Source organism: Pieris brassicae, chromosome 7 (assembly GCF_905147105.1).
Source record: "Pieris brassicae chromosome 7, ilPieBrab1.1, whole genome shotgun sequence".
NCBI lineage: Eukaryota > Metazoa > Arthropoda > Insecta > Lepidoptera > Pieridae > Pieris > Pieris brassicae.
In genome coordinates, this window is record NC_059671.1 from 672367 (window position 1) to 684905 (window position 12539).

Below are 12539 nucleotides of genomic sequence, written 5' to 3' on the forward strand. Positions count from 1 at the left end.
GTAACGTAATCCGGCCCTTGATATTGTAAGCAGCGTATTATATAATAAGCGAGCCTTTTTACGTAAAAATTAAAATAAGGAAAAAGCGAAAGGTGCCCTTCAATTTCCCGTCCAAGTCAGAAGTCATAACAATTCAGGGTCATGAAAGCCACAGCAATATTTAGACGGGCAACTTTTAATGAGCTTCTCATTCGACTCATTAAAATTAGTCAACCGTCATCCAAAAACAATAAACCCTGACCCACGTTTGAAAACTTCAAAGTTCTTTTCCATTGTAATATACCGTCCCCTCTGGTAGGCCAATCGCCCTCGAGTGGCACCGTCGCTTGCCGTAGCCCGTTTGACGCCATATGTGACCATCCGAGTAACGGAATACTGTAAATCCTTAAGTACGTGGAGTGGATTTAGGTTTTATTTGATCGGCTGAAGGTTTAAAGTCCACTAAATCTCCACTGATGAGGGTGGCTGTGTCGGAATGGGGTGAAGTCCCAAAGGCGACGTACGGCGCGGCGCTCATCATTTCCCCATTGTCTCGTTAGACAAAAATCAAAAACAAACACTCGACGGATTTTTGGATCTAAGTCCGGATGATTCGCAATGATTTTGTTGATCGCTCTGTTTATTTGGCCTTGTGGCTGATTGCGCCTCTGGGACTGCGATGTCGCTGGAACCGATTATCTTGCCGAAATGATTTGTGTGCCTTTGTGAATTGCAAGTTATTGCACACAGCAAACACTTATGTATCTACATTGAAAGAATTTTTTACAATGTAAAAAAAATATTATCGCATTCAGTTGTAAAAATATTAATGACATCTGAATCAGGAAATCTTTCGATAAAGCCTCCAGAGTTAACTATGTTATTCTCGAATTTCAATTTGTAAGCCGACAATTATTCGAAACGTTATACTCTTTGATATTTAATCTATTCTACGGGCTTTAATAGATTTGTTTAGCAAAGGTTATTGAATAATTTATGTCGAAGTTGACGTTGTGGTAGTCTTTATTGAGATGAAGGCAACAATTTAATCTAGTCAATTAAAAAGCCCCGATAGTAATATTAGTTGTATGTTGTATATCATAAGGAATCATAAAGTTTTCTTTTAATTATGACAAAATTTACCAAATTATTCTCGTTACTTTCGCACATATATAATATTGACGTAGCGAAAAGTAAGGCATAAGTTCGCTACAAATTGTGAGGATTTCGCATAAACGACAGGTTTTTCCGCAACAACCAGAAAGGAGACTTATCAAATGTTTGCATGTGTCTCATCGCCCCATGCATTGAATTACCAGTGATTTCCCTGTTCTTGGATAAATGTAATTCTTTGCTCGAAGATTGCGTCTCCGCTCAGTCTTGCGTCTCTACGTGATCACAATACAGAGGCACACCGTTGTCTCTAGATCTTTTATGTCTATCATTTATTCCTTCGATACGCCGACGTTAGCATTTGACAACTACGGTTATGCCGAATAAATCGTCAGTGAAATTGTAGGACTACGATTGAATTACGACTGTGGACGGGACCTTTCGCCTGTTTCGCTGAGGCCTGACAGATTTATCTTTTGTTTTCTTATTCCAAGAGCTCGCTCTGACAAGTTTATACATCTTGAGCGTGATTTTCTTTTTTCTAAGCTCACCAAAGATTATTTGTCGTAAAAATGTTTTGCTTTTCCTCCATGTTCGCGCTGTAAATACTTGCGCGATGTTTACGGCCTTATATTTTATTAATTCAGTTATGTTAGCTAAAACTGTACTGCGTCACTCTGGGTGATTCTATTGATAAAAGTAATAGTTAATGTAACAATTGGTAGTTCAATACCTGTTACTTTGGATTTTTACAATTTGCTCAAATTGCATAATCTACGTTTAGCTTACTGGTACTAAAATTAGTCTATATGTTGTACTTACTAACTAAAATGTTCAGTGTTATATCGTTGTAAAAAAATATTATTATTAGCATAAAATCATTTTTCAAACCCCAGATCAAATTGCATTGTTATGTTATGCACTGTTACAGAGTAACGGCAGTTTTTCTAATCACTCGGCAAAAACAACAGAAAACTAAAAATCAAATTTAGTAAACATTCAAACTATACGTATGTATAGGTCTCTTATAAATTAAGCTACGTTTTCTCAAAAGGGGCTACAAAATGAATTCATTTATTTTTACTGTTTAATTTTAATAAAAAGTGAAAATGGCGCCGTCACACCTATTTGTCAACCTTCTTTACTGCATGAAATCATACAGCCCCATAATTTCAGCAATGTGACGATGGAAAATGATCTTTTTGAATACAATGATAAGACACAAAACGGACGGTAATTGTTGAGTAGCGGTGATAAATGTGAAATCCCCGAAGGCGACGCAGGATTTAAGCTATTCTCCTTAAAGCGATAAAGGTGTGTTTTATTCGTAGAGGAAGATTATATTTGGGATTTGGTCGGCGAAACACGTAGGTGAGCCATCGCTCATGTGACAAATTTCTGCGTTTGCTTTAACGTGGAGCCACGTGTTTAGAATATTGTATATGTTCTCCGGGCGTTCACATTGATTTACATACGAGGAAAGTGTGGTTATTGAACCGAAAGATCCTTTAGCAAATTTAATCTTTTAGCGGGCTGCATCGTTGGTTCTATAACTGCCAATCTCTTGACAGATAAGTAGTCTGTTTAATTGGCAAATAATCTAAAATAAAATGCTTCATAGAATTGTTTTAGGTAAGTAATAATATCCTGTATTCGTACATCATCAGGATTAAATTAAGGCGAGTTTAGTTCCACACATCTTGAATTCCTAAATCTTGCAACAGACTGTTGGCGCTAAGACCACCTAATCTTTTAATTTACTTTCTTAAGTAAAACGAATTGGGCGATTGATGATTGGTAAAGAGGATTTCAAGTCCAAAATGTATTAAGACCTCGCGCGCGTCATAATCCGTTTGTGTTAATGCAACAAGTGTTAATACATATATAAATAAAACAAAATCATATCGCAAAAGACACATATTTTACAGACTTACAAAGCTCTGTGCACTCTCATTGACGGCCTCCCCTGGGGTGTCAGCTTGGTTCGTTTGTACTTATATAAATTCAAATTGTAGTTTCTTTAGTAACGAAGGTAACAATACGTGCGCAAAGTATTTGTTGAATGTTTTCGACGGATTTTCGTCATGTAGACGTTATTTCTTTACTTTGTCAATTGTATATTTATAAGTCTGGATTTGGATGTAATCCTTATTTTGAACTTCAAAGCCTCTTACTGATTTTTATTTTATATTCCGTTTATAATTATAATATATAAATGTAATTGAATATTTAATAAAAAAAAGTCCTAGACATAAATTAATTTATATATATTATGTATTTATTTACTCTGATTTGCTTCAAAACTGTTGTTCTAATACAAGCATAGATAAGCAAGTTCTAATACAGAACTTGCTTTCTTAATGAAAATCTGGTTTGGAACACGTTCTCTATATAATACGCGATATGAAAAAACGTTCCTCATTATAAATAACAGTAAAAGGCTTGCAATGGGGAACTGAGATGAGGGAATTCACCCATAAACATTGGGTTCTGTTGTATATAGTATAGAGACAAATAGACATGGTAGGTGGTCTCAGTTTCCGCACTTAGACGCTCAATAGGTAAGTTGTACGTAAAGTCCTGACTATCTAAGCCAGCCTAGCTTCTTCTAGAAGCACAGAAGTGTCCTCATTGCACCGAGAATTTCTGTACGTTGGGAAACCACAGCCACTCATTCCAGGACTACGCGGGTGACTGATTCCTCTTCGCTGAAACAGCCTCTACACAAGGGACTGTCGCGACCTAGGACAAAAAGATGTTAATGAGACATTGACCCGTAATTGTCCCTTTCTAATCTCAAAAAAAAGTAATTATTAATATTTTAAATAATCTAGTGTGCGTATTTTTACGTACGTATTCAAGAACGCGTGTGATATTTGTAGGTACGACTGGTAAGCCCCGATTGGCAGTTAAAATAAAACTTGTTTTAACAAACACAATTAGTTCAACATATTAAATTTTATCACTGCGGACATCCTGCGGTATCACTCGCTATCGGCCCAACAGGAAACTGTGTTTTTATTTATACCCTCCTACGCACAATCCCTTCTAGAAACATTTTTAGTTCGCGATTTATTTGCAGCCAGATTAGTAGTATTAGCAAAACTATTTACATATATTCGTTTCTTTACGCGAGTACTAAACATTTACATAAAATTTAACGTTTAAATGCCATTTGTAAGGGAAACGTCAAACTATGTATAACAGTTTTGTAGTATAGTCTGTGGAAGTTGGAACAATTTGTGTTCCCTGTGTATTTAAAAATAATATATAGGTTCAATTATATTAGTTTTGAATAGTGTTATGTACTGAGTTTTAGTGAAAGCTTGTGGATTTTAAATAAAGTGAGTAAAAATTTAAATACGCTGGAAATTTTTAATTTTCAAAACATCTTAAACCACAAATTAGCATTCTTGTTTTGCGAAAGGGGAAAATTAACTTATAACAAGCCTATTGTTAGCTTTTTGTGGGCTTTTCTTAATTATGGCATTGAGTGTCTTTTGTTCCAATTATATGAAAAATTTGCTGCTTTGACAGTTGTGTTATTATACTATGTCATTTTACCCAAATACTACTGATCAGATGAATCTCATTATTTGAATTATGAAATCCAATTTCTTTACTATTAAATACATATCGGATTGCCTGGAAAAATCGCTTGTCATAGTCGTAACATAATTAAGTCAATCAAGATTTCAATTTAATTAAAACGGTATCAAAATATCGAATTTATAAATACCAGTTTAGAATATTATACACTTTTTTTTAAACACGTTTGTTGCCCACTCATATACTCACTACTAGACGGCTTCCAGGCTTTTTTATACAATGATTTACGTACTAAATATATTTTTATAAATAGGTCGTTAGAGTAATATCGTGAATGCAAGAATCCATAATGGCTTTAAAGAATTCGTACGTGCAACTCAAAGAATTCGAACGACTAGGTCACGGCGGGGTTATTAAATTGTTTTAGCTTTGTTATTATAATTTCGTATGAGGGCAAATGTCATGAATATGCAACTAATCTACTGAACTGTTTTTGAAAATGTTTCGCCATATCTCTGGGTATGCCAGCTTTATTTAATTCAAAAATATTTATATCAGACTTGCGAAGCCATAGTGATATGATAAAATACTTTTTACACGACCATTTAATTTTTTATTAAAGTTATGAGCGCACTTTTTATCATAAGTTATTAAAATTAAATAAGTGGTAGCTAAGCGTTTGTTATTTTATGATTGTAGCATTTTAATATTTTAAGTCAAGCATGATGTAATGCTTTGAAGTTCCTTACTTAACGTAAAAAAAAACATGGCGATCAAAAAGAGTGGCGGAGAGTTAAATGTAAAATTTGAAGCATTTAATGTATATTTCTTTTTTTGACGTTCAGGAGAGTACATTGTGTTAACGATATGAATAAATTATTTGTGACTTTGACTTTGACTTGGTCTTGGAATTGACAATTCTTATTGTCCGCTTTGCGCCATTGGTTTGAGAACTGGTACTAAATGCAATTTAATACCTCCCCTTTATTTTGATGTTCATGAGTGTATATACCATTACCAATGCTAATAAATTAATTTTGATTGAGTGTAATAAGCTGAGATAGTTAATATTGTAAAATCCGTATCACCTCGACGTCCGCATTCCGTTTGACGTTCCACAACTGAGCGTTTTCTAAGGCAGTTTTTGCCGCGCACCACCACTATGTGGAACCAGCTGCCCACTGAAGTATACCCGAAAAAAAACCCGAGCAATGTCTGTGTGTCTATGGGCGGCGGTATCATTTTACATCAGGTGAGCCTCCTGCCAAGCCTGCAAAAAAGGTGAAAACAAATGCAGTTTCCACTTTATGTTTGTTATATTTCCTATATGTGAAATATGTGCTGTTTCGTTACCTGAAGATGTTTCCTTCCAAATATTTCCTGTCTCTGTCTAGCTGTAGTTGATACAACATAGGGTTTATTATCTTTCAATAAAAAATGAGATATCTTAGCATAGTTTCTTCAGATGTAAATGGCTCTCCTACGGACTCCGCGACTACGTAGTTTTTATCAAACTTAAAAATATTTAAGCATGATCTACAAAATCACATAACGTTTATTGAATATTGGATTCCGTTGTGTAATTTCCTTTCTTCAAGCTTCATAAAAGTTACCTTTTGATAAAAAATTGTTTATATTAAATGAAGAGTTTATAAAAATCATATCTGCATGTGTTTAAAAACGAAACACATTATTTATCCACCTTAAAGATGTAACTGATTTATTTAAAATTATTTAGTGATTAAAAATGAATGATTAACAAATATGAATTTGAAAATAAATAGTTGTATCGATCCTTTACAATACTATATTATCAACATTATACACACATCGTTTCAATATTGTTGTGTTCTAACGCGATTTAAATCATACTAAAAAGTTATTTTGTCCCAAAATACCTATTTTACATTATTCTATTCTTTAAAAAAAATACAACAAAATAAAATAACAAATGCAATACTATCCGTGTATTATCGTGGAATTCTATGAATTCTTAATATATGTAAAATCCACTGGGGAATTCATTTTCTATTCAATAAAGGAGTTTCCACGTGACATTTTCATTTCCACGCAGGAAAATGGGTCAAAGTTAACTTGTGCAAATCGAAAAATCAATCTACACAATGCACTGAAAATATTGAAATCCAACATTTACATATAATCACGTCCGTGAATTAAATAAAACTTTATAAGTACAATCAAACAAGACACGCGAATGTTGCATCTGTTAGATCAAATCAAATCAAAATACATTTATTCAGCTCAGATGCGTCTTAGCGCATGCTTATGAATGTCAAAAACGTTTAAGAAATTTCGCGAAAGAGCAAGACTATGTCATCCGTTCGCAAAACTACTAGACCTTTCTTATAGCCTTGGAAAAATATATATTTCAATTTTACTGCGACTTCAACCGTAACGCCCTTATTTTAACCCCGTACCAAAAGTTTCTAGGTGTTTAATACCAGTAAATACGGTGGATGAACCCAAAAATTCATGATGTCTCAGGCTGATCACTTACTAGCCTATACGTTCAAGGAAACATACATAGAATCGCATACAGTGGACGGAGTTTCTAGCATACTTTTTTGAATTATTTGACACACTGTTTTCATGTTAAAAGTACTTGTATGTTGTTGTCACGTTTACTTATAAGACCTTTTCTTAAAATACATGTTTATGATGGATCTAATTTCGGCGTTGGTTGTTTCAGGCCTGGGCCGGCTGCACCCGTACGGCTCGGGCAGCGGTTCGAGCGCGGGTAGCCGCCGCCGCGTCCCCCCCCACTCCCCCACATCCGCCTCAGACAACGCATCCGACGCCACTTTAACCGACTCAGAGCTGCCTCTAGCGAGGGATTCCACTCTGCTTGTGCAAAACGGTATGCCGTAATCTATTAATAACATCTAATAATTATATTCGCAATTTCACTTTATTTATTTACGACATGTATACTTATCAATATATCACTTATTTGAAGAAATAAGTGCTCTTTTTGGCTGAATAGAAATAATTTTCAACCTAAAAATATATCTATGAATGTTTTCTCCCAAAATACGGAGAAAAAGCTCGTATAAGCTTTTGTTCAACTTGACCTTAGGTTCATATTAATAACTTTCATATCACATTCTCAATATAAGCAGAACATTAATAAAGCAAATATGTCTGTAATGAAAATAAAAGTATACGTTCAATTGAGATTGATTAAACAGAAACGATATGTACTTGGATTAAATTGAATTTCAGAATGAATTGACGAAGTGAATTCCTATTGGCATCTTAATATACTATGTTTTTTTTTTATTCAGTACTAAATGATATTAGATTAAACGCGAATTTATTATTACGCAAAATCTCAGGGCTGTCCTAGTATCTTCAGCATGCGACACCTATGGTCGTGAGTTACTGTGCTACATTGACATTCTGGTGAAGGATAACATCGTGCGAAAACCTACCTTCTTTAGAACCAAAACGTTGTCGGCGTGTGTCAGTCACAGAAAAATGATACCTACTAGTCCTATTATAAAAAAGATCCCGAAACATATAGAAATGTAAATATCAGTGTGTCGGAGTCAGCAAGAGCCTTTGTGGACAGACAATACTAACTAAAAGTTAAAGGGTATTAATTACACCCCTCGAAATCCTTCGTGGTTTTTAAGCTATGTAACTTCGATACTTTGTTTTGCACCTAAAAGATAACATCACTTAGCCAAATGACCAAAATTAAGTTCACCGTTGTTGGGGCGAGCCAAATTAAAGATTAAACACCACTTCCATTATACGGACAAATTATCCCTAAATTTTGGGAGAATCAAACATAGGCCGAATAAATTCTGCCCCAACAAGAGGTCGGACTAACCGCGCCACGACAAACGTTACACTAAACGACAAATAAAAGCTACGATAGTTTAAATTAGAAACCCAAAAACTAAAACAAACAGGGTCGGAAAAGTTTTGGGACCATTGAAAACATGTGGTGGGGTTGAAATTCTAATATTTGCTCGAATTCTTTGTTGTTTAGATAGCTAATTATAAATAGTTTACCTTTAACTACAACGTTTTGGTTAAGCTGTGTTGACCTAGTGGTTTCAGCCTGCGACTCTCATCCCTGAGGTCATCGATCCCCATCGAGACACACACAACAAAGATCACAATCTTTGTTGTGTGTGTCTTTAGGTCTGTGCGCATTCAGCATTCGCTCGTACGGTAAAGAAAAACATAATGAGGCAATCGTCATTCTTTACACCCAAAACGTCGAAGGCGTGTGTCTGGCACAGAAGCCTGATAGTGCTGAAACTTACTTAATAAGAAAAAAAAGTTATCACAGAAATCTAAAGCCCAGACCTATAGCGCCACTGTTCTTTTAACTTTTTAATCTTAGTCAATGAGGTTACGTATACTTATAGTAAATTTCAATACAACTTGCTTCAAATCAAGGTTGATAGAAAACTTTGTATTTAAGAAATTGCTTTCAAAAATAGTGTACTTCCTGTTTCCTGGTTTAACCGTTGAAATAGGAAATTCAACCAGCTATTATTCATGACAATTATGACCACACCAAGCAGTTAAAATCACTTAGGAGACAATTACAGCTGTTAGAATTAGAACGAGAATGGACTCAAAGGCATTCAATAATAGGTTTGAAACAAAACGGACAACTACAATGACCCACTAATTCTATCGAATCGTGGTCCATTCCGTAGTGCACAAGAATTCCAATTTAATTGCATTCAATGAAATCCCAGGCGATTATAGTCTACGGTAGGCAAATTAAAAGCGGGGCTCGGTTTTGCCATTCAATTTCCACAGAGGGCGCGAGCGACGCAATAAAAATCCATTACGAAGCGTTTCAAGAGGCCTGACGTTTTGTTTTCTAAATTTACACGTACTGGATGAGGCTTTACACCCATATTTATATTATTAGAACTGTATATTTCAGTTTTACTTCAGATATGAGTTTAAATAGAGAATGGTGACCTCAACCACGTTTTAGTGTCTCTATTATTAACATTTATTCACGTTTTATTTAGACTAATATCGTAATTTTAGCTCGTTATTTAAAGTATTTTACTAAATTATTATATCACAAATCTTGTCTATTTATTCATTTATTTAATTACTAGTGATCTTATAGCTAACATACACATTATAAAACAAAACACTTAGTCAATACAGAAAGCCAAAACAGATTACATATCTAGACGAAATATATAAAAAAATAATCTAAAGAAAACTGTAATTTATCCTTTGAAACAGCAAATAATAATTAATATTTTAAATTACTGCTTAAACAAAATCAGAGTCTTCACGCCTCTTCAAAAACTTCCTTCCTCCACATCTTCTATGGTGATGTGGAAAATATCAATATTCTCAAAGTTGGTCTCATAGTCTTATAAAATAATTATTTTTTTGTTGTACAATATACACGAAGAAACAGTTTCAATTCAATACTTTAAATTCAATATGAATAATTGTAAGATTTTGGAGCTAATTCTTATAACTGTATTTTGTCTATTAAATAACATAATTTTTATATGGATTTTTTGAATGCTTCAATAATGGTCCAGAGACTTTATTAAGGTAATTAACAGTAGTAGTCCTAGTCAGATTCAATAATCAACAACGCCAACCTCAACGAAAAACAGTGAATCAAAGTAAATTAGCGTTTATATCCACATAAAATGAGCTTGGCCTAGTGGCTTCAACGTGCGATTTTCGTCCCTGAGGTCACAGGTTGGATCCCCGGCTGAGCACCAATGAGCTTTCTTTCTACGCACCTTAAACATTCGCTCAAACGGTGAACGAAAACATCATGCAGAAACCTTAGACCCAAAAAGTTGACCTCGTGTTTTAGGCACAGGATGCTGATCACCTACTTCCCTATTACATAATGTGATCATTAAACACATCCAGAAATCTAAAAAGTTTGTTGCGCCACTAATTTAATTTTAACTTATCCACTGAAAAGTCAATGTAATATCTACATACGACGAAAATTACTTCACATCTAGCAGGGATTTATATCCCAAACGACATAATGCGATTCGCTAGCAATCACATGCTTCATTTCGTATTCCCACAAACACTTCCCCCCTCCCCCGCCACACCTGCAACGCAGCATTGCAAGATTACTTAATTTTATAATGTGTCGGAGCTGTTTAATGGCTACTTTAAATGCGCTATTTCCATTAGTAACATTTAAATTTCAATTCTTGAAAACTTCACTTTTATAGCGTAATGCTGGCTTAATTGTCTTTTGGTGAATTTAAATGAAATCGATTCTCCTGTACTTTGATTAACATTTATATTGAATCTTTAATGAGGTTACAATGAGCTACGAATAGTAGAAATGTTTAGAACCTTTACTGTTAAAATGACTCGAAATACAAACAGTGCTTCCAGGCCTCGTTTTATAATAGACATGTACATATCATTGTCATAAACGTTCCAGAACTGAGCGTTTTTTAAGGCAATTTATTCCGCGCATCACCGGTAAAGAAAAGAGCGCCCCAATTCTTAAAAGGCCGGCAACACACATGCGAGCCTTCAGGCAAGGAGTGCCCGTGGGTGGTGGTACCACTTAACATCAGGTGAGCCTCCTGCCCGTTTGACTCCTGTTACATAACAAATGGTTGTTTTCAGGTTTTTATTTTCTATTATTAATTTCATATTAGTTGACTCAAATTTCATAATCATTTGTCAATCTAGACAAGTAGGTGAACAGCCTCCAGTGCCTGACACGCCCTCAAACTTTTGGGGTCTAAAGCAAAACGGTTTCCTCATGATGTTTTCCTTTACCGTTGGAGCGAATGAATTAAATCATAAACTCTGTTTGCTATGAAAGACTTATTAAAAATCTATTTGATTGTTTTCCGTAACCCTTAACTCTTAATGAACAATTGTAAGAGCTAAACAGTTTTAAATAATATTTAACTTAAAATCTCTATATTCCAAAGTTGTTAAGGAATCAAAATAATAAACAATTGATACGTCAGTAAATCGGTGAAATAGAACAATATCGAGCAAATATCGTTTGACATGTGAAACTGAATGTTCTCTTTTGTTTCGATGTTTGCCGCTGACTTTAAAATCAATGATTAAGACACAAAAGGTTTTGTTAATGGAGTATTTCCGGAAACCAATTAGTGGTGTCGCTTTTTATAATATATTCTCTGATCTTGTCTTCCTGTTTCAGGATTTGATTGACAATGTTACACGGAATTTTATAATGACGTAATTTTTTCAGTTATTAATAAAATATATAATTGATTAAGCTTGTAATTTAATACTAAAAAACACTTTCAATTTGCCTGAATTGTGTAGATTTCATTCAAGAATTATTGACTAATAGGCTATGATATAGTAATAATGTTCAGAAGAGTTTTTCGGATTAATCCACCTCGTAGTCCGTGGTTCCACAGCATTTTTTGAGGCAGTTTTTGCCACGTACCACCAGTATGTGGAACTGCCCACTGAAGTATTTCCGAACGAGTTCAAGGGTAGGGTCCTTCAAGGAAAGAGCGTATCAATTCCTTAAAGGCTGGCCAGGCACTTGCGAGCCCTCTGGCATAGTGGGTGTCTTTGTGTATCACTTAAAATTAGGTTAGTTGAGCCTCCTGCCCGTTATACAAAAAAAAACTAAACACTTGTAAATTGTAGTATTTTTAAATCCATTACGGTAAAAATGTAGTATCAGCAATTCAATTGAATAACGCAAAAGGAACTTCCGATTTTACTGTCTATATGTCGTTTATATGACTTACGTTTTTGTCACTAAAACCTTTGAATTGAATAAAACAAATGTATGAACAGTATATAAAATTTTACCGGTAACATTCTACATTGACAACAATGTAATCCACACTGCAAGTTTCATATACCTCAATTAACACATAGGTCAT

The 12539-nt window shown here is 34.5% G+C and overlaps 1 protein-coding gene across 5 annotated transcripts in view; it reads left to right on the forward strand.

Annotated features, from left to right (window-relative positions):
- The window catches only part of LOC123712491 (teneurin-m), a 207258-nt gene that overhangs the window by 55459 nt on the left and 139260 nt on the right, over positions 1-12539 (forward strand). For 4 of the 5 annotated variants that reach the window (XM_045665602.1, XM_045665608.1, XM_045665603.1 and 1 more), the window contains one exon: positions 7352-7519. In XM_045665602.1, coding sequence (XP_045521558.1) covers positions 7352-7519 — 168 coding nt within the window. Of the gene's footprint in view, positions 1-4215; positions 4437-7351; positions 7520-12539 lie in introns of those variants that run through there. The other variant, XM_045665605.1, reaches the window with a different exon arrangement.